Below are 22,391 nucleotides of genomic sequence, written 5' to 3'. Positions count from 1 at the left end.
ATAACATCTTCTAGCGGTTACGAGAAAAGCAAGACAGTCGTTGCGGGCCCACCCCGCCCTGCTCCCCCGTGGAGGGTGCTGCGGGGGGTGAGGGGGAGGGCTGCGAAGGGGATGCCGCAGACGACAATCTCGTGTGGGTCTCCGTGCACACGCGCGACCCGCAACATCCGCACTTTAATGATAAATTCAATAAGGTTAGATTGGAATTGACTCGAAGGACCACAATCACAACGTATTGTTTAAGAAATTTGAAATTTATGTTTTAAATTATTACAGGTGTCGAGATTGACAAAAGTGGAGTTCAACTGTCTGAAGTTAGTGTTGAGTATCGACAGCTGGGTGGCCGTGTTGGACTTTTTTGGAGTCGCTGGAGATGAAGCAGAACAGGATGCTAATACTGATATTAATGGGAAAGGTATTTATTTCTACTATTGCATACTATATTGTGGATAATGATTCTTATAATGATCTAATTATGAATATAAAAGGTGCTTTTTATGATATGCTGAGGTTCAAATATTTTAATGTTTATTGTTCTTAAAAGTGTATTAGTTCTAATTGTAAAAGTATTTGTGATTAAACGTATTTTTTTTTCATTATTGAAGTGAAAACTTCTTTAGCGGCGTTGAGCATTTTTTCTGTAATGGGTAATCTTAAACTCGCGTCAGGACACGTGACCTGATCGAAAAAGCGTAAGACGGATACCATTCCAAAATATCAAACATGCTCAACGTTAATAATCAAGTTTTTACTTCTGCCGGCACTCCCGGAGTGCAACCCGTCTTTTTTTTTAAATGGCGTATTTGATTAGCTAAAATTAGCCTGTTGTTTTTTTACAGATTGCGTGGATGGGCAAAGCGACGTGTCTACCGATGTGGACAGCACGGTGACGGAGACAGAGATTTTCGTGCGGTCGCTATCGGTGGTGGTGGTGGGCGCGCGGGGGGACTTGTGCCGCGCGCTGGTGTCGCGCGGGGCGGCGCGCGTGCGGCGCGGCGCCGAGCGGCACGTGCGCGCGCAGCTGGGCGCGCTCGCGCTGGCCGACCTGGCGCCGCGCGCGCCGCTCTGGCGCGACCGACTGCGCACGGCTCAGCGGCATGCGCTCACGCTGCACTACCACCGGTCAGACAGCTTGTGTCACGAATTATTATTCATTTAACTAGATTTCCGCCCGCGGCTTCGCCCGCGTTTGCAAAGGAAAACCCGCATAGTTCCCGTTCCCGTGGGATTTCCGGGATAAAAACTATCCTATGTGTTAATCCAAGTTACCCTCTATATGTGTGCTAAATTTCATTGTAATCGGTTCAGTAGTTTTTACGTGAAAGAGTAACAAACATCCATACATCCATACATCCATACATCCATACATCCTATTAGATAGATAAAAATTGATTCTATGAATAAATGATTAATATTCAATTCAATCCTTACAACCTACTAACAACATTTTGTTTTATGTTTATAGTAACACTAGCGGTCCGCCCCGGCTTCGCCCGTGGTACCTACATGTTTAAACTATCCTATTTCTCAAGTTGGATTGAACTGCATGGTGTGCGAATTTTATTATAATCGGTTAAGTGGTTTAGGAGTCCATTGAGGACAAACATTGTGACACGAGATTTATATATATTAAGATAAGTGTCAATAATAATTCAATTCAATTCAATTCGTTCATTTTATTCACTAGATTGAGTCCAGCGGCCGCGTTGGAAGCTGGGTACGAGACCAGTCTAGAACTGGATATGGGGCCGCTAACGTATGTGCATACGCGTCGTTTTGTGTTAGAACTACAAGCCTTCGCTCGCGACTTTAGTCTTCTACGACACGTCATTGTGCAGGCCCGTCGAAAGGTACTATATTGTTTTACTAGGTGTTTTACCCGCAGTGCTCCGCTCCTGTTGATCTTACTGTGATGATATATAGCCTATAGTCTTTCTCAATAAATGTGCTATCTAAACCGGAAAGAATTTTTCAAATCGGATCAGTAGTTCCTGATTAGCGCGTTCAAACAAATAAACAAACTCTTCAGTTTTATAATATTTGTATATAGATTACAATTTTTATAAAGTGAAACATTTGTGTCCTATCTGTTTTCACAAAAATAAAACGTTAATTTTAATCTGACTCGAAGGACCAAAGTTCACATGTTTTGTTATTTACCTAAAACGATCGTTTCATAACTATATAGATCGGAATAACGAAAACTGCATGTGTTAGTAGTAATTATAGTGTGAGAGTTGTTTGTTGTGTTTGTAACCATGTTTGATTGCAAATAAAAAAGACGTGTGGCATTCGGGGACTGCCGCGGTAAAGCTATTGCATGCTATGCCTTCAAGCCATACCTCCGTGTCCGTCGGAGTGGGGAGCGTGAGGTTTTCCGTTACGGAATTTCTGGATTCGGTCCCCGCGCTCAAGGCCCGCGATAGAAGCTATGCAATAGCTTAAAAAAATAATGTGTGTCAGGTGTCGAGCGTGGCGCGCGCGTCGCAGGCGCAGCGCATGCGGCTGAAGGTGCGGGTCGCGGCGCCGCTGATCGTGGTGCCGGTGTCGGGCCGCAGCCGCGCCGCGCTCGCCGCCGAGCTGCGCCTGCTGCACCTCGACAACTGCTTCCGCCGCGCGGGGGACCCCGGCACTGTCAGCACGCTGCTCGACCCCGCCAGGCGTGAGTCCTTACATCATGCATCACATCGCATCACAACACGCCATATCACTTCACATTACATTAGATATCGCATAAGACCTCGCATCACAGTGTGGGTAAAGTATAATCATACTGTGATGTCATGAATCACGACATTTCACATCGCATCACATCGTATTATTATATCACATCACAACACGACACATCGCATACTAATATTATTATCAAATCACGTCACTTAGCATCACGTCACGTTACATAATATCACGTCACGTAGCAGCTTACTGACCTGTTAAAGCACCTGTAAAAGCTCCCTGACCTGTTAAAGAACCTGTAAATACTTCCTGACCTGTTAAAGCTCCTTGACCTGTTAAAGCACCTGTAAAAGCTCCCTGACCTGTAAAAGCACCTGTAAAAGCTCCCTGACACGTTTAAGCACCTGTTATAGCTCCCTGACCTGATAAAATATCTATAAAAGCTCCCTGACCTGTTAAGTCATCTGTTATAGCTCCCTGACCTGATAAAATATCTATAAAAGCTCCCTGACCTGTTAAAGCACCTGTAAAAGCTCCATGACCTGTTAAAGCACCTGTAAAAGCTCCCTGACCTGTTAAAGCTCCTTGACCTGTTCATGCACCTGTAGCAGCTCCCTGACCTGTAAAAGCACCTGTAAAAGCTCCCTGACACGTTTAAGCACCTGTTATAGCTCCCTGACCTGATAAAACATCTATAAAAGCTCCCTGACCTGTTAAAGCACCTGTAAAAGCTCCCTGACCTGTTAAAGCACCTGTAAAAGCTCCCTGACCTGTTAAAGCTCCCTCACCTGTTAAAGCACCTGTTACAGCTTCCTGACCGGTAAAAGTAACTATTTTAGCTCCCTGACCTGATAAAACATCTGTAGCAGCTCCCTGACCTGTTAAAGCACCTGTAAAAGCTCCCTGATCTGTTTAAGCACCTGTAAAAGCTCCCTGACCCGTTTAAGCACCTGTTATAGCTTCTTGACCGGTAAAAGCATCTGTAATAACTCCCTGACCTGTTAAGTCATCTGTTATAGCTCCCTGACCTGTTAAAGCACCTGTAAAAGCTCCATGACCTGTTAAAGCACCTGTTAAAGCTCCTTGACCTGTTAATATATCTGTTTCAGCTCCCTGACCTGTTAAAGCACCTGTAGCAGCTCCCTGACCTGTAAAAGCACCTGTAAAAGCTCCCTGACCTGTTCAAGCACCTGTAAAAGCTTCCTGACCTGTGAAAGCACCTGTTTAAGCTCCCTGACCTGTGAAAGCACCTGTAAAAGCTCCCTGACCTGTTAAAGCACCTGTTACAGCTTCTTGACCGGTAAAAGTAACTATTATAGCTCCCTGACCTGTAAAAGCTTCCTGACACGTTTAAGCACGTGTCATAGCTCCTTGACCGGTAAAAGCATCTGTTATAACTCCCTGACCTGTTAAGTCATCTGTTATAGTTCCCTGACCTGATAAAACATCTATAAAAGCTCCCTGACCTGTAAAAGCACCTTTAGCAGCTCCCTGACCTGTAAAAGCACCTGTAAAAGCTCCCTGACCTGTTAAAGCACCTGTTAAAGCTCCCTGACCTGTTAAGTCATCTGTTATAGCTCCCTGACGTGATAAAACATCTGTAAAAGCTCCCTGACCTGTAAAAGCACCTGTAGCAGCTCCCTGACCTGTTAAAGCACCTGTAAAAGCTCCCTGACCTGTTAAAGCACCTGTTAAAGCTCCTTGACCTGTTTATATATCTGTTTCAGCTCCCTGACCTGTTAAAGCACCTGTAGCAGCTCCCTGACCTGTAAAAGCACCTGTAAAAGCTCCCTGACCTGTTAAAGCACCTGTTACAGCTTCTTGACCGGTAAAAGTAACTATAATAGCTCCCTGACCTGTAAAAGCACCTGTAAAAGCTTCCTGACACGTTTAAGCACGTGTTATATCTCCTTGACCGGTAAAAGCATCTGTTATAACTCCCTGACCTGTTAAGTCATCTGTTATAGCTCCCTGACCTGATAAAACATCTATAAAAGCTCCCTGACCTGTAAAAGCACCTTTAGCAGCTCCCTGACCTGTAAAAGCACCTGTAAAAGCTCCCTGACCTGTTAAAGCTCCCTGACCTGTAAAGTCATCTGTTATAGCTCCCTGACGTGATAAAACATCTGTAAAAGCTCCCTCACCTGTAAAAGCACCTGTAGCAGCTCCCTGACCTGTAAAAGCACCTGCAAAAGCTCCCTGACCTGTTCAAGCACCTGTAAAAGCTTCCTGACACGTTAAAGCACGTGTTATAGCTCCTTGACCGGTAAAAGCACCTTTAGCAGCTCCCTGACCTGTAAAAGCACCTGTAAAAGCTCCCTGACCTGTTAAAGCACCTGTTAAAACTCCCTGACCTGTTAAGTCATCTGTTATAGCTCCCTGACCTGATAAAACATCTATAAAAGCTCCCTGACCTGTAAAAGCACCTGTAGAAGCTCCCTGACCTGTTAAAGCACCTGTTAAAGCTCCCTGACCTGTTAAGTCATCTGTTATAGCTCCCTGACGTGATAAAACATCTATAAAAGCTCCCTGACCTGTTAAAGCACCTGTAATAGCTCCCTTACCTGTTAAAGCACCTGTAAAAGCTCCCTGACCTGTTAAAGCACCTGTTACAGCTTCCTGACCGGTAAAAGTAACTATTATAGCTCCCTGACCTGTAAAAGCACCTGTAAAAGCTCCCTGACCTGTTAAAGCACCTGTTACAGCTTCTTGACCGGTAAAAGTAACTATTATAGCTCCCTGACCTGTAAAAGCACCTGTAAAAGCTTCCTGACACGTTTAAGCACGTGTTATAGCTCCTTGACCGGTAAAAGCATCTGTTATAACTCCCTGACCTGTTAAGTCATCTGTTATAGTTCCCTGACCTGATAAAACATCTATAAAAGCTCCCTGACCTGTAAAAGCACCTTTAGCAGCTCCCTGACCTGTAAAAGCACCTGTAAAAGCTCCCTGACCTGTTAAAGCACCTGTTAAAGCTCCCTGACCTGTTAAGTCATCTGTTATAGCTCCCTGACGTGATAAAACATCTGTAAAAGCTCCCTGACCTGTAAAAGCACCTGTAGCAGCTCCCTGACCTGTTAAAGCACCTGTAAAAGCTCCCTGACCTGTTAAAGCACCTGTTAAAGCTCCTTGACCTGTTAATATATCTGTTTCAGCTCCCTGACCTGTTAAAGCACCTGTAGCAGCTCCCTGACCTGTAAAAGCACCTGTAAAAGCTCCCTGACCTGTTCAAGCACCTGTAAAAGCTTCCTGACCTGTGAAAGCACCTGTTAAAGCTCCCTGACCTGTGAAAGCACCTGTAAAAGCTCCCTGACCTGTTAAAGCACCTGTTACAGCTTCTTGACCGGTAAAAGTAACTATTATAGCTCCCTGACCTGTAAAAGCACCTGTAAAAGCTTCCTGACACGTTTAAGCACGTGTTATAGCTCCTTGACCGGTAAAAGCATCTGTTATAACTCCCTGACCTGTTCAAGCACCTGTAAAAGCTTCCTGACCTGTGAAAGCACCTGTTAAAGCTCCCTGACCTGTGAAAGCACCTGTAAAAGCTTCCTGACCTGTGAAAGCACCTGTTAAAGCTCCCTGACCTGTTAAAGCACCTGTTACAGCTTCCTGACCGGTACAAGTAACTATTATAGCTCCCTGACCTGTAAAAGCACCTGTTATAGCTCCCTGACCTGTAAAAGCACCTGCAAAAGCTCCCTGACCTGTTCAAGCACCTGTAAAAGCTTCCTGACACGTTAAAGCACGTGTTATAGCTCCTTGACCGGTAAAAGCACCTTTAGCAGCTCCCTGACCTGTAAAAGCACCTGTAAAAGCTCCCTGACCTGTGAAAGCACCTGTTAAAACTCCCTGACCTGTTAAGTCATCTGTTATAGCTCCCTGACCTGATAAAACATCTATAAAAGCTCCCTGACCTGTAAAAGCACCTGTAGAAGCTCCTGACCTGTTAAAGCACCTGTTAAAGCTCTCTGACCTGTTAAGTCATCTGTTATAGCTCCCTGACGTGATAAAACATCTATAAAAGCTCCCTGACCTGTTAAAGCACCTGTAATAGCTCCCTTACCTGTTAAAGCACCTGTAAAAGCTCCCTGACCTGTTAAAGCACCTGTTACAGCTTCCTGACCGGTAAAAGTAACTATTATAGCTCCCTGACCTGTAAAAGCACCTGTAAAAGCTCCCTGACCTGTTAAAGCACCTGTAAAAGCTCCCTGACCTGTAAAAGCACCTGCTAAAGCTGCTTGACCTGTAAAAGCACCTGTTTAAGCTCCCTGACCTGTTCAAGCACCTGTTAAAGCTCCCTGACCTGTAAAAGCACCTGTAGAAGCTCCCTGACCTGTTAAAGCACCTGTTAAAGCTCCCTGACCTGTTAAGTCATCTGTTATAGCTCCCTGACGTGATAAAACATCTATAAAAGCTCCCTGACCTGTTAAAGCACCTGTAATAGCTGCCTTACCTGTTAAAGCACCTGTAAAAGCTCCCTGACCTGTTAAAGCACCTGTTACAGCTTCCTGACCGGTAAAAGTAACTATTATAGCTCCCTGACCTGTAAAAGCACCTGTAAAAGCTCCCTGACCTGTTAAAGCACCTGTAAAAGCTCCCTGACCTGTAAAAGCACCTGCTAAAGCTCCCTGACCTGTAAAAGCACCTGTTTAAGCTCCCTGACCTGTTCAAGCACCTGTAAAAGCTCCCTGACCAGTTAAACACCTGTTAAAGCTCCTTGAACTGTTAATATATCTGTTTCAGCTCCCTTACCTGTTAAAGCACCTGTAAAAGCTCCCTGACCTGTTAAAGCACCTGTTACAGCTTCCTGACCGGTAAAAGTAACTATTATAGCTCCCTGACCTGTAAAAGCACCTGTTAAAGCTCCCTGACCTGTTAAAGCACCTGTAAAAGCTCCCTGACCTGTAAAAGCACCTGCTAAAGCTCCCTGACCTGTAAAAGCACCTGTTTAAGCTCCCGGACCTGTTCAAGCACCTGTTAAAGCTCCCTGACCTGTAAAAGCACCTGTAAAAGCTCCCTGATACGTTTAAGCACCTGTTATAGCTCCCTGACCTGATAAAACATCTATAAAAGCTCCCTGACCTGTTAAAGCACCTGTAAAAGCTCCCTGACCTGTTAAAGCACCTGTTACAGCTTCCTGACCGGTAAAAGTAACTATTAAAGCTCCCTGACCTGTTCATGCACCTGTAGCAGCTCCCTGACCTGTAAAAGCACCTGTAAAAGCTCCCTGACACGTTTAAGAACCTGTTATAGCTTCCTGACCTGATAAAACATCTATAAAAGCTCCCTGACCTGTTAAAGCACCTGTAAAAGCTCCCTGACCTGTTAAGCACCTGTAAAAGCTCCCTGACCTGTTCAAGCTCCCTGCCCTGTGAAAGCACCTGTTAAAGCTCCCTGACCTGTTAAAGCACCTGTAAAAGCTCCCTGACCTGTTAAAGCACCTGTTACAGCTTCCTGACCGGTAAAAGTAACTTTTATAGCTCCCTGACCTGTAAAAGCTCCCTGACCAGTTAAAGCACCTGTAAAAGCTCCCTGACCTGTTAAAGCACCTGTAGCAGCTCCCTGACCTGTAAAAGCACCTGTAAAAGCTCCCTGACACGTTTAAGAACCTGTTATAGCTTCCTGACCTGATAAAACATCTATAAAAGCTCCCTGACCTGTTAAAGCACCTGTAAAAGCTCCCTGACCTGTTAAGCACCTGTAAAAGCTCCCTGACCTGTTCAAGCTCCCTGCCCTGTGAAAGCACCTGTTAAAGCTCCCTGACCTGTTAAAGCACCTGTAAAAGCTCCCTGACCTGTTAAAGCACCTGTTACAGCTTCCTGACCGGTAAAAGTAACTTTTATAGCTCCCTGACCTGTAAAAGCTCCCTGACCAGTTAAAGCACCTGTAAAAGCTCCCTGACCTGTTAAAGCACCTGTTAAAGCTCCCTGACCTGTAAATATATCTGTTTCAGCTCCCTGACCTGTTAAAGCACCTGTAGCAGCTCCCTGTCCTGTAAAAGCACCTGTAAAAGCTCCCTGACCTGTTAAAGCACCTGTAAAAGCTCCCTGACCCGTTTAAGCACCTGTTATAGCTTCTTGACCGGTAAAAGCATCTGTAATAACTCCCTGACCTGTTAAGTCATCTGTTATAGCTCCCTGACCTGTTAAAGAACCTGTAAAAGCTCCATGACCTGTTAAAGCACCTGTAAAAGCTCCCTGACCTGTTAAAGCACCTGTTAAAGCTCCTTGACCTGTTAATATATCTGTTTCAGCTCCCTGACCTGTTAAAGCACCTGTAGCAGCTCCCTGACCTGTTAAAGCACCTGTAGCAGCTCCCTGACCTGTAAAAGCACCTGTAAAAGCTCCCTGACCTGTTCAAGCACCTGTTAAAGCTCCCTGACCTGTTAAAGCACCTGTAAAAGCTTCCTGACCTGTGAAAGCACCTGTTAAAGCTCCCTGACCTGTTAAAGCACCTGTTACAGCTTCCTGACCGGTACAAGTAACTATTATAGCTCCCTGACCTGTAAAAGCACCTGTCAAAGCTTCCTGACACGTTTAAGCACGTGTTATAGCTCCTTGACCGGTAAAAGCATCTGTTATAACTCCCTGACCTGTTAAGTCATCCGATATAGCTCCCTGACGTGATAAAACATCTGTAAAAGCTCCCTGACCTGTAAAAGCGCCTGTAGCAGCTCCCTGACCTGTAAAAGCACCTGCAAAAGCTCCCTGACCTGTTCAAGCACCTGTAAAAGCTTCCTGACACGTTAAAGCACGTGTTATAGCTCCTTGACCGGTAAAAGCACCTTTAGCAGCTCCCTGACCTGTAAAAGCACCTGTAAAAGCTCCCTGACCTGTTAAAGCACCTGTTAAAACTCCCTGACCTGTTAAGTCATCTGTTATAGCTCCCTGACCTGATAAAACATCTATAAAAGCTCCCTGACCTGTAAAAGCACCTGTAGAAGCTCCCTGACCTGTTAAAGCACCTGTTAAAGCTCCCTGACCTGTTAAGTCATCTGTTATAGCTCCCTGACGTGATAAAACATCTATAAAAGCTCCCTGACCTGTTAAAGCACCTGTAATAGCTCCCTGACCTGTTAAAGAACCTGTAAAAGCTCCATGACCTGTTAAAGCACCTGTAAAAGCTCCCTGACCTGTTAAAGCACCTGTTAAAGCTCCTTGACCTGTTAATATATCTGTTTCAGCCCCCTGACCTGTTAAAGCACCTGTAGCAGCTCCCTGACCTGTTAAAGCACCTGTAGCAGCTCCCTGACCTGTAAAAGCACCTGTAAAAGCACCTGTAAAAGCACCTGTAAAAGCTCCCTGACCTGTTCAAGAACCTGTAAAAGCTTCCTGACCTGTGAAAGCACCTGTTAAAGCTCCCTGACCTGTGAAAGCACCTGTAAAAGCTTCCTGACCTGTGAAAGCACCTGTTAAAGCTCCCTGACCTGTTAAAGCACCTGTTACAGCTTCTTGACCGGTAAAAGCATCTGTAATAACTCCCTGACCTGTTAAGTCATCTGTTATAGCTCCCTGACCTGTTAAAGAACCTGTTAAAGCTCCATGACCTGTTAAAGCACCTGTAAAAGCTCCCTGACCTGTTAAAGCACCTGTTTAAGCTCCTTGACCTGTTAATATATCTGTTTCAGCTCCCTTACCTGTTAAAGCACCTGTAAAAGCTCCCTGACCTGTTAAAGCACCTGTTACAGCTTCCTGACCGGTAAAAGTAACTATAATAGCTCCCTGACCTGTAAAAGCACCTGTAAAAGCTCCCTGACCTGTTAAAGCACCTGTAAAAGCTCCCTGACCTGTTAAAGCACCTGTTAAAGCTCCTTGACCTGTTAATATATCTGTTTCAGCTCCCTGACCTGTTAAAGCACCTGTAGCAGCTCCCTGACCTGTTAAAGCACCTGTAGCAGCTCCCTGACCTGTAAAAGCACCTGTAAAAGCTCCCTGACCTGTTCAAGCACCTGTAAAAGCTTCCTGACCTGTGAAAGCACCTGTTAAAGCTCCCTGACCTGTGAAAGCACCTGTAAAAGCTTCCTGACCTGTGAAAGCACCTGTAAAAGCTTCCTGACCTGTGAAAGCACCTGTTAAAGCTCCCTGACCTGTTAAAGCACCTGTTACAGCTTCTTGACCGGTAAAAGTAACTATTGTAGCTCCCTGACCTGTAAAAGCACCTGTTAAAGCTTCCTGACACGTTTAAGCACGTGTTATAGCTCCTTGACCGGTAAAAGCACCTGTTTAAGCTCCCTGACCTATTAAGTCACCTGTTATAGCTCCCTGACGTGATAAAACATCTGTTAAAGATCCCTGACCTGTAAAAGCACCTGTAGCAGCTCCCTGACCTGTAAAAGCACCTGCAAAAGCTCCCTGACCTGTTAAGTCATCTGAAATAGCTCCCTGACCTGTTAAAGAACCTGTTAAAGCTCCATGACCTGTTAAAGCACCTGTAAAAGCTCCCTGACCTGTTAAAGCACCTGTTAAAGCTCCTTGACCTGTTAATATATCTGTTTCAGCTCCCTGACCTGTTAAAGCACCTGTAGCAGCTCCCTGACCTGTTAAAGCACCTGTAGCAGCTCCCTGACCTGTAAAAGCACCTGTAAAAGCACCTGTAAAAGCTCCCTGACCTGTTCAAGCACCTGTAAAAGCTTCCTGACCTGTGAAAGCACCTTTTAAAGCTCCCTGACCTGTGAAAGCACCTGTAAAAGCTTCCTGACCTGTGAAAGTACCTGTTAAAGCTCCCTGACCTGTTAAAGCACCTGTTACAGCTTCCTGACCGGTAAAAGCATCTCTAATAACTCCCTGACCTGTTAAGTCATCTGTTATAGCTCCCTGACCTGTTAAAGAACCTGTTAAAGCTCCATGACCTGTTAAAGCACCTGTAAAAGCTCCCTGACCTGTTAAAGCACCTGTTAAAGCTCCTTGACCTGTTAATATATCTGTTTCAGCTCCCTTACCTGTTAAAGCACCTGGAAAAGCTCCCTGACCTGTTAAAGCACCTGTTACAGCTTCCTGACCGGTAAAAGTAACTATTATAGATCCCTGACCTGTAAAAGCACCTGTTAAAGCTCCCTGACCTGTTAAGTTATCTGTTATAGCTCCCTGACGTGATAAAACATCTATAAAAGCTCCCTGACCTGTTAAAGCACCTGTTAGCTCCCTAACCTGTTAAAGCACCTGTAAAAGCTCCCTGACCTGTTAAAGCACCTGTTACAGCTTCCTGACCGGTAAAAGTAACTATTATAGCTCCCTGACCTGTAAAAGCACCTGTAAAAGCTCCCTGACCTGTTAAAGCACCTGTAGCAGCTCCCTGACCTGTAAAAGCATCTGTAAAAGCACCTGTAAAAGCACCTGTAAAAGCACCTGTAAAAGCACCTGTAAAAGCACCTGTAAAAGCTCCCTGACCTGTTCAAGCACCTGTAAAAGCTTCCTGACCTGTGAAAGCACCTGTTAAAGCTCCCTGACCTGTGAAAGCACCTGTAAAAGCTTCCTGACCTGTGAAAGCACCTGTTAAAGCTCCCTGACCTGTTAAAGCACCTGTTACAGCTTCTTGACCGGTAAAAGCATCTCTAATAACTCCCTGACCTGTTAAGTCATCTGTTATAGCTCCCTGACCTGTTTAAGAACCTGTTAAAGCTCCATGACCTGTTAAAGCACCTGTAAAAGCTCCCTGACCTGTTAAAGCTCCTTGACCTGTTAATATATCTGTTTCAGCTCCCTTACCTGTTAAAGCACCTGTAAAAGCTTCCTGACCTGTGAAAGCACCTGTTAAAGCTCCCTGACGTGATAAAACATCAATCAAAGCTCCCTGACCTGTTATAGCTCCTGTAAAAGCTCCCTTACCTGTTAAAGAACCTGTAAAAGCTCCCTGACCTGTTAAAGCACCTGTTACAGCTTCCTGACCGGTACAAGTAACTATTTTAGCTCCCTGACCTGTAAAAGCACTTGTAAAAGCTCCCTGACCTGTAAAAGCACCTGTTAAAGCTCCCTGACCTGTAAAAGCACCTGTTTAAGCTCCCTGACCTGTTCAAGCACCTGTTAAAGCTCCCTGACCTGTAAAAGCACCTGTAAAAGCTCCCTGATACGTTTTAGCACCTGTTATAGCTCCCTGACCTGATAAAACATCTATAAAAGCTCCCTGACCTATTAAAGCACCTGTAAAAGCTCCCTGACCTGTTTAAGCACCTGTTACAGCTTCCTGACCGGTAAAAGTAACTATTATAGCTCCCTGACCTGTTCATGCACCTGTAGCAGCTCCCTGACCTGTAAAAGCACCTGTAAAAGCTCCCTGACACGTTTAAGAACCTGTTATAGCTTCCTGACCTGATAAAACATCTATAAAAGCTCCCTGACCTGTTAAAGCACCTGTAAAAGCTCCCTGACCTGTTAAGCACCTGTAAAAGCTCCCTGACCTGTTAAAGCTCCCTGCCCTGTGAAAGCACCTGTTAAAGCTCCCTGACCTGTTAAAGCACCTGTAAAAGCTCCCTGACCTGTTAAAGCACCTGTTACAGCTTCCTGACCGGTAAAAGTAACTATTATAGCTCCCTGACCTGTAAAAGCTCCCTGACCAATTAAAGCACCTGTAAAAGCTCCCTGACCTGTTAAAGCACCTGTTAAAGCTCCCTGACCTGTTAATATATCTGTTTCAGCTCCCTGACCTGTTAAAGCACCTGTAGTAGCTCCCTGTCCTGTAAAAGCACCTGTAAAAGCTCCATGACCTGTTAAAGCACCTGTAAAAGCTCCCTGACCTGTTAAAGAACCTGTAAAAGCTCCCTGACCCGTTTAAGCACCTGTTATAGCTTCTTGACCGGTAAAAGCATCTGTAATAACTCCCTGACCTGTTAAGTCATCTGTTATAGCTCCCTGACCTGTTAATATATCTGTTTCAGCTCCCTGACCTGTTAAAGCACCTGTAGCAGCTCCCTGACCTGTTAAAGCACCTGTAGCAGCTCCCTGACCTGTAAAAGCACCTGTAAAAGCTCCCTGACCTGTTCAAGCACCTGTTAAAGCTCCCTGACCTGTTAAAGAACCTGTAAAAGCTCCATGACCTGTTAAAGCACCTGTAAAAGCTCCCTGACCTGTTAAAGCACCTGTTAAAGCTCCTTGACCTGTTTATATATCTGTTTCAGCCCCCTGACCTGTTAAAGCACCTGTAGCAGCTCCCTGACCTGTTAAAGCACCTGTTAAAGCTCCTTGACCTGTTAATATATCTGTTTCAGCCCCCTGACCTGTTAAAGCACCTGTAGCAGCTCCCTGACCTGTTAAAGCACCTGTAGCAGCTCCCTGACCTGTAAAAGCACCTGTAAAAGCACCTGTAAAAGCACCTGTAAAAGCACCTGTAAAAGCTCCCTGACCTGTTCAAGAACCTGTAAAAGCTTCCTGACCTGTGAAAGCACCTGTTAAAGCTCCCTGACCTGTGAAAGCACCTGTAAAAGCTTCCTGACCTGTGAAAGCACCTGTTAAAGCTCCCTGACCTGTTAAAGCACCTGTTACAGCTTCTTGACCGGTAAAAGCATCTGTAATAACTCCCTGACCTGTTAAGTCATCTGTTATAGCTCCCTGACCTGTTAAAGAACCTGTTATAGCTCCCTGACCTGATTAAACATCTATAAAAGCTCCCTGACCTGTTCAAGCACCTGTTAAAGCTCCCTGACCTGTTAAAGCACCTGTTAAAGCTCCTTGACCTGTTAATATATCTGTTTCAGCCCCCTGACCTGTTAAAGCACCTGTAGCAGCTCCCTGACCTGTTAAAGCACCTGTTAAAGCTCCTTGACCTGTTAATATATCTGTTTCAGACCCCTGACCTGTTAAAGCACCTGTAGCAGCTCCCTGACCTGTTAAAGCACCTGTAGCAGCTCCCTGACCTGTAAAAGCACCTGTAAAAGCACCTGTAAAAGCACCTGTAAAAGCACCTGTAAAAGCTCCCTGACCTGTTCAAGAACCTGTAAAAGCTTCCTGACCTGTGAAAGCACCTGTTAAAGCTCCCTGACCTGTGAAAGCACCTGTAAAAGCTTCCTGACCTGTGAAAGCACCTGTTAAAGCTCCCTGACCTGTTAAAGCACCTGTTACAGCTTCTTGACCGGTAAAAGCATCTGTAATAACTCCCTGACCTGTTAAGTCATCTGTTATAGCTCCCTGACCTGTTAAAGAACCTGTTAAAGCTCCATGACCTGTTAAAGCACCTGTAAAAGCTCCCTGACCTGTTAAAGCACCTGTTTAAGCTCCTTGACCTGTTAATATATCTGTTTCAGCTCCCTTACCTGTTAAAGCACCTGTAAAAGCTCCCTGACCTGTTAAAGCACCTGTTACAGCTTCCTGACCGGTAAAAGTAACTATTATAGCTCCCTGACCTGTAAAAGCACCTGTAAAAGCTCCCTGACCTGTTAAAGCACCTGTAAAAGCTCCCTGACCTGTTAAAGCACCTGTTAAAGCTCCTTGACCTGTTAATATATCTGTTTCAGCTCCCTGACCTGTTAAAGCACCTGTAGCAGCTCCCTGACCTGTTAAAGCACCTGTAGCAGCTCCCTGACCTGTAAAAGCACCTGTAAAAGCTCCCTGACCTGTTCAAGCACCTGTAAAAGCTTCCTGACCTGTGAAAGCACCTGTTAAAGCTCCCTGACCTGTGAAAGCACCTGTAAAAGCTTCCTGACCTGTGAAAGCACCTGTAAAAGCTTCCTGACCTGTGAAAGCACCTGTTAAAGCTCCCTGACCTGTTAAAGCACCTGTTACAGCTTCTTGACCGGTAAAAGTAACTATTGTAGCTCCCTGACCTGTAAAAGCACCTGTTAAAGCTTCCTGACACGTTTAAGCACGTGTTATAGCTCCTTGACCGGTAAAAGCACCTGTTTAAGCTCCCTGACCTATTAAGTCACCTGTTATAGCTCCCTGACGTGATAAAACATCTGTTAAAGATCCCTGACCTGTAAAAGCACCTGTAGCAGCTCCCTGACCTGTAAAAGCACCTGCAAAAGCTCCCTGACCTGATAAGTCATCTGAAATAGCTCCCTGACCTGTTAAAGAACCTGTTAAAGCTCCATGACCTGTTAAAGCACCTGTAAAAGCTCCCTGACCTGTTAAAGCACCTGTTAAAGCTCCTTGACCTGTTAATATATCTGTTTCAGCTCCCTGACCTGTTAAAGCACCTGTAGCAGCTCCCTGACCTGTTAAAGCACCTGTAGCAGCTCCCTGACCTGTAAAAGCACCTGTAAAAGCACCTGTAAAAGCTCCCTGACCTGTTCAAGCACCTGTAAAAGCTTCCTGACCTGTGAAATTACCTGTTAAAGCTCCCTGACCTGTGAAAGCACCTGTAAAAGCTTCCTGACCTGTGAAAGTACCTATTAAAGCTCCCTGACCTGTTAAAGCACCTGTTACAGCTTCTTGACCGGTAAAAGCATCTCTAATAACTCCCTGACCTGTTAAGTCATCTGTTATAGCTCCCTGACCTGTTAAAGAACCTGTTAAAGCTCCATGACCTGTTAAAGCACCTGTAAAAGCTCCCTGACCTGTTAAAGCACCTGTTAAAGCTCCTTGACCTGTTAATATATCTGTTTCAGCTCCCTTACCTGTTAAAGCACCTGGAAAAGCTCCCTGACCTGTTAAAGCACCTGTTACAGCTTCCTGACCGGTAAAAGTAACTATTATAGATCCCTGACCTGTAAAAGCACCTGTTAAAGCTCCCTGACCTGTTAAGTTATCTGTTATAGCTCCCTGACGTGATAAAACATCTATAAAAGCTCCCTGACCTGTTAAAGCACCTGTTAGCTCCCTAACCTGTTTAAGCACCTGTAAAAGCTCCCTGACCTGTTAAAGCACCTGTTACAGCTTCCTGACCGGTAAAAGTAACTATTATAGCTCCCTGACCTGTAAAAGCACCTGTAAAAGCTCCCTGACCTGTTAAAGCACCTGTAGCAGCTCCCTGACCTGTAAAAGCACCTGTAAAAGCACCTGTAAAAGCACCTGTAAAAGCTCCCTGACCTGTTCAAGCACCTGTAAAAGCTTCCTGACCTGTGAAAGCACCTGTTAAAGCTCCCTGACCTGTGAAAGCACCTGTAAAAGCTTCCTGACCTGTGAAAGCACCTGTTAAAGCTCCCTGACCTGTTAAAGCACCTGTTACAGCTTCTTGACCGGTAAAAGCATCTCTAATAACTCCCTGACCTGTTAAGTCATCTGTTATAGCTCCCTGACCTGTTAAAGAACCTGTTAAAGCTCCATGACCTGTTAAAGCACCTGTAAAAGCTCCCTGACCTGTTAAAGCTCCTTGACCTGTTAATATATCTGTTTCAGCTCCCTTACCTGTTAAAGCACCTGGAAAAGCTCCCTGACCTGTTAAAGCACCTGTAACAGCTCCCTGACCTGTTAAAGCACCTGTAGCAGCTCCCTGACCTGTAAAAGCACCTGTAAAAGCTCCCTGACCTGTTAAAGCACCTGTAAAAGCTTCCTGACCTGTGAAAGCACCTGTTAAAGCTCCCTGACGTGATAAAACATCAATCAAAGCTCCCTGACCTGTAATAGCTCCTGTAAAAGCTCCCTTACCTGTTAAAGAACCTGTAAAAGCTCCCTGACCTGTTAAAGCACCTGTTACAGCTTCCTGACCGGTACAAGTAACTATTTTAGCTCCCTGACCTGTAAAAGCACTTGTAAAAGCTCCCTGACCTGTAAAAGCACCTGTTAAAGCTCCCTGACCTGTAAAAGCACCTGTTTAAGCTCCCTGACCTGTTCAAGCACCTGTTAAAGCTCCCTGACCTGTAAAAGCACCTGTAAAAGCTCCCTGATACGTTTTAGCACCTGTTATAGCTCCCTGACCTGATAAAACATCTATAAAAGCTCCCTGACCTATTAAAGCACCTGTAAAAGCTCCCTGACCTGTTTAAGCACCTGTTACAGCTTCCTGACCGGTAAAAGTAACTATTATAGCTCCCTGACCTGTTCATGCACCTGTAGCAGCTCCCTGACCTGTAAAAGCACCTGTAAAAGCTCCCTGACACGTTTAAGAACCTGTTATAGCTTCCTGACCTGATAAAACATCTATAAAAGCTCCCTGACCTGTTAAAGCACCTGTAAAAGCTCCCTGACCTGTTAAGCACCTGTAAAAGCTCCCTGACCTGTTAAAGCTCCCTGCCCTGTGAAAGCACCTGTTAAAGCTCCCTGACCTGTTAAAGCACCTGTAAAAGCTCCCTGACCTGTTAAAGCACCTGTTACAGCTTCCTGACCGGTAAAAGTAACTATTATAGCTCCCTGACCTGTAAAAGCTCCCTGACCAATTAAAGCACCTGTAAAAGCTCCCTGACCTGTTAAAGCACCTGTTAAAGCTCCCTGACCTGTTAATATATCTGTTTCAGCTCCCTGACCTGTTAAAGCACCTGTAGTAGCTCCCTGTCCTGTAAAAGCACCTGTAAAAGCTCCATGACCTGTTAAAGCACCTGTAAAAGCTCCCTGACCTGTTAAAGAACCTGTAAAAGCTCCCTGACCCGTTTAAGCACCTGTTATAGCTTCTTGACCGGTAAAAGCATCTGTAATAACTCCCTGACCTGTTTAGTCATCTGTTATAGCTCCCTGACCTGTTAAAGAACCTGTAAAAGCTCCATGACCTGTGAAAGCACCTGTAAAAGCTCCCTGACCTGTTAAAGCACCTGTTAAAGCTCCCTGACCTGTTAAAGCACCTGTTAAAGCTCCTTGACCTGTTAATATATCTGTTTCGGCTCCCTGACCTGTTAAAGCACCTGTAGCAGCTCCCTGACCTGTTAAAGCACCTGTAGCAGCTCCCTGACCTGTTAAAGCACCTGTAGCAGCTCCCTGACCTGTAAAAGCACCTGTAAAAGCTCCCTGACCTGTTAAAGCACCTGTAAAAGCTTCCTGACCTGTGAAAGCACCTATTAAAGCTCCCTGACGTGATAAAACATCAATCAAAGCTCCCTGACCTGTTATAGCTCTTAAAAGCTCCCTTACCTGTTAAAGAACCTGTAAAAGCTCCCTGACCTGTTAAAGCACCTGTTACAGCTTCCTGACCGGTACAAGTAACTATTTTAGCTCCCTGACCTGTAAAAGCACCTGTAAAAGCTTCCTGACACGTTTAAGCACGTGTTATAGCTCCTTGACCGGTAAAAGCATCTGTTATAACTCCCTGACCTGTTACGTCATCCGTTATAGCTCCCTGACCTGATAAAACATCTATAAAAGCTCCTTGACCTGTAAAAGCACCTGTAGAAGCTCCCTGACCTGTTAAAGCACCTGTTAAAGCTCCCTGACCTGTTAAGTTATCTGTTATAGCTCCCTGACGTGATAAAACATCTATAAAAGCTCCCTGACCTGTTAAAGCACCTGTTAGCTCCCTAACCTGTTAAAGCACCTGTAAAAGCTCCCTGACCTGTTAAAGCACCTGTTACAGCTTCCTGACCGGTAAAAGTAACTATTATAGCTCCCTGACCTGTAAAAGCACCTGTAAAAGCTCCCTGACCTGTTAAAGCACCTGTAAAAGCTCCCTGACCTGTTAAAGCACCTGTTAAAGCTCCCTGACCTGTTAAAGCACCTGTTAAAGCTCCCTGACCTGTTAATATATCTGTTTCAGCTCCCTGACCTGTTAAAGCACCTGTAGCAGCTCTCTGTCCTGTAAAAGCACCTGTTAAAGCTCCCTGACCTGTTAAAGCACCTGTTAAAGCACCTGTTAAAGCTCCCTGACCTGATAAAGCACCTGTTACAGCTTCCTGACCGGTAAAAGTAACTATTATAGCTCCCTGACCTGATAAAACATCTGTAGCAGCTCCCTGTCCTGTAAAAGCACCTGTTAAATATCCCTGACCTGTTCATGCACCTGTAAAAGCTCCCTGACCTGTTTAAGCACCTGTAAAAGCTCCCTGACACGTTTAAGCACCTGTTATAGCTCCTAGACCGGTAAAAGCATCTGTTATAACTCCCTGACCTGTTAAGTCATCTGTTATAGCTCACTGACCTGATAAAACATCTATAAAAGCTCCCTGACCTGATAAAACATCTATAAAAGCTCCCTGACCTATAAAAGCACCTGTAAAAGCTCCCTGACCTGTTAAAGCACCTGTAAAAGCTCTTTCACCTGTTAAAGCACCTGTTACAGCTTCCTGACTGGTAAAAGTAACTATTATAGCTCCCTGACCTGATAAAACATCTGTAGCAGCTCTCTGACATGTTAAAGCACCTGTAAAAGCTCCCTGACCTGTTTAAGCACCTGTTAAAGCTCCCTGACACGTTTTAGCACCTGTTATAGCTCCTTTACCGGTAAAAGCATCTGTTATAACTCCTTGACCTGTTAAGTCATCTGTTATAGCTCCCTGACCTGATAAAACATCTATAAAAGCTCCCTGACCTGTTAAAGCACCTGTAAAAGCTCCCTTACCTGTTAAAGCACCTGTAAAAGCTCTCTGACATGTTAAAGCACCTGTAACAGCTTCCTGACCGGTAAAAGTAACTATTATAGCTCCCTAACCTGTTAAGTCATCTGTTATAGCTCCCTGACGTGATAAAACATCTATAAAAGCTCCCTGACCTGTTTAAGCACCTGTAATAGCTCCCTGACCTGTTAAAGCACCTGTTAAAGCTCCCTGACCTGTTAAAGCACCTGTAGCAGCTCCCTGACCTGTTAAAGCACCTGTAGCAGCTCCCTGACCTGTAAAAGCACCTGTTATAGCTTCTTGACCGGTAAAAGCATCTGTAATAACTCCCTGACCTGTTAAGTCATCTGTAATAGCTCCCTGACCTGTTAAAGAACCTGTAAAAGCTCCATGACCTGTTTAAGCACCTGTAAAAGCTTCCTGACCTGTGAAAGCACCTGTTAAAGCTCCCTGACCTGTGAAAGCACCTGTAAAAGCTTCCTGACCTGTGAAAGCACCTGTAAAAGCTTCCTGACCTGTGAAAGCACCTGTTAAAGCTCCCTGACCTGTTTAAGCACCTGTAAAAGCTTCCTGACCTGTTCAAGCACCTGTAAAAGCTTCCTGACCTGTGAAAGCACCTGTTAAAGCTCCCTGACCTGTGAAAGCACCTGTAAAAGCTTCCTGACCTGTGAAAGCACCTGTTAAAGCTCCCTGACCTGTTAAAGCACCTGTTACAGCTTCCTGACCGGTACAAGTAACTATTATAGCTCCCTGACCTGTAAAAGCACCTGTTATAGCTTCTTGACCGGTAAAAGCATCTGTAATAACTCCCTGACCTGTTAAGTCATCTGTTATAGCTCCCTGACCTGTTAAAGAACCTGTAAAAGCTCCATGACCTGTTAAAGCACCTGTAAAAGCTCCCTGACCTGTTAAAGCACCTGTTAAAGCTCCTTGACCTGTTAATATATCTGTTTCAGCTACCTGACCTGTTAAAGCACCTGTAGCAGCTCCCTGACCTGTTAAAGCACCTGTAGCAGCTCCCTGACCTGTAAAAGCACCTGTAAAAGCTCCCTGACCTGTTCAAGCACCTGTTAAAGCTCCCTGACCTCTCAAATCACCTGTTAAAGCTCTCTGACCTGTTAAATCACCTGTTACAGCTTCCTGACCGGTAAAAGCAACTATTGTAGCTCCCTGTCCTGATAAAACATCTGTTTCAGCTCCCTGACCTGTTCATGCACCTGTAGCAGCTCCCTGACCTGTAAAAGCACCTGTAAAAGCTCCCTGACACGTTTAAGCACCTGTTATAGCTCCCTGACCTGATTAAACATCTATTAAAGCTCCCTGACCTGTTAAAGCACCTGTAAAAGCTCCTTGACCTGTTAATATATCTGTTTCAGCTCCCTGACCTGTTAAAGCACCTGTAGCAGCTCCCTGACCTGTTAAAGCACCTGTAGCAGCTCCCTGACCTGTTAAAGAACCTGTAGCAGCTCCCTGACCTGTAAAAGCACCTGTAAAAGCACCTGTAAAAGCACCTGTAAAAGCTCCCTGACCTGTTCAAGAACCTGTAAAAGCTTCCTGACCTGTGAAAGCACCTGTTAAAGCTCCCTGACCTGTGAAAGCACCTGTAAAAGCTTCCTGACCTGTGAAAGCACCTGTTAAAGCTCCCTGACCTGTTAAAGCACCTGTTACAGCTTCTTGACCGGTAAAAGTAACTATTATAGCTCCCTGACCTGTAAAAGCACCTTTAACAGCTCCCTGACCTGTAAAAGCATCTGTTATAGCTCCCTGACCTGTTAAAGAACCTGTAAAAGCTACATGACCTGTTAAAGCACCTGTAAAAGCTCCCTGACCTGTTAAAGCACCTGTTAAAGCTCCTCGACCTGTTAATATATCTGTTTCAGCTCCCTGACCTGTTAAAGCACCTGTAGCAGCTCCCTGACCTGTTAAAGCACCTGTAGCAGCTCCCTGACCTGTAAAAGCACCTGTAAAAGCTCCCTGACCTGTTCAAGCACCTGTTAAAGCTCCCTGACCTCTTAAATCACCTGTTAAAGCTCCCTGACCTGTTAAATCACCTGTTACAGCTTCCTGACCGGTAAAAGCAACTATTGTAGCTCCCTGTCCTGATAAAACATCTGTTTCAGCTCCCTGACCTGTTCATGCACCTGTAGCAGCTCCCTGACCTGTAAAAGCACCTGTAAAAGCTCCCTGACACGTTTAAGCACCTGTTATAGCTCCCTGACCTGATTAAACATCTATAAAAGCTCCCTAACCTGTTAAAGCACCTGTAAAAGCTCCCTGATCTTTTAAAGCACCTGTAAAAGCTCCCTGACCTTTTAAAGCACCTGTAAAAGCTCCCTCACCTGTTAAAGCACCTATTACAGCTTATTGACACGTT

At 45.1% G+C, this 22,391-nt stretch overlaps 1 protein-coding gene across 1 annotated transcript in view; it reads left to right on the top strand.

Moving 5' to 3' along the window:
* Positions 1-22,391, top strand: part of Vps13D (vacuolar protein sorting 13D) — a 79,605-nt gene that overhangs the window by 25,299 nt on the left and 31,915 nt on the right. Inside the window, exons 31-35 of the mRNA XM_090105105.1 lie at positions 15-194; positions 277-415; positions 840-1,122; positions 1,688-1,850; positions 2,464-2,662. Coding sequence (XP_089961231.1) covers positions 15-194; positions 277-415; positions 840-1,122; positions 1,688-1,850; positions 2,464-2,662 — 964 coding nt within the window. The remainder of the gene's footprint in view (positions 1-14; positions 195-276; positions 416-839; positions 1,123-1,687; positions 1,851-2,463; positions 2,663-22,391) is intronic.

Source organism: Colias eurytheme, chromosome 9 (genome assembly GCF_061535395.1).
Source record: "Colias eurytheme isolate Ceu_HAF_F1 chromosome 9, ilColEury1 Martin Lab GWU primary, whole genome shotgun sequence".
Lineage (NCBI taxonomy): Eukaryota > Metazoa > Arthropoda > Insecta > Lepidoptera > Pieridae > Colias > Colias eurytheme.
Note: the sequence above shows the minus strand (reverse complement) of the source record. Positions and strands in the feature narration are given on the sequence as shown.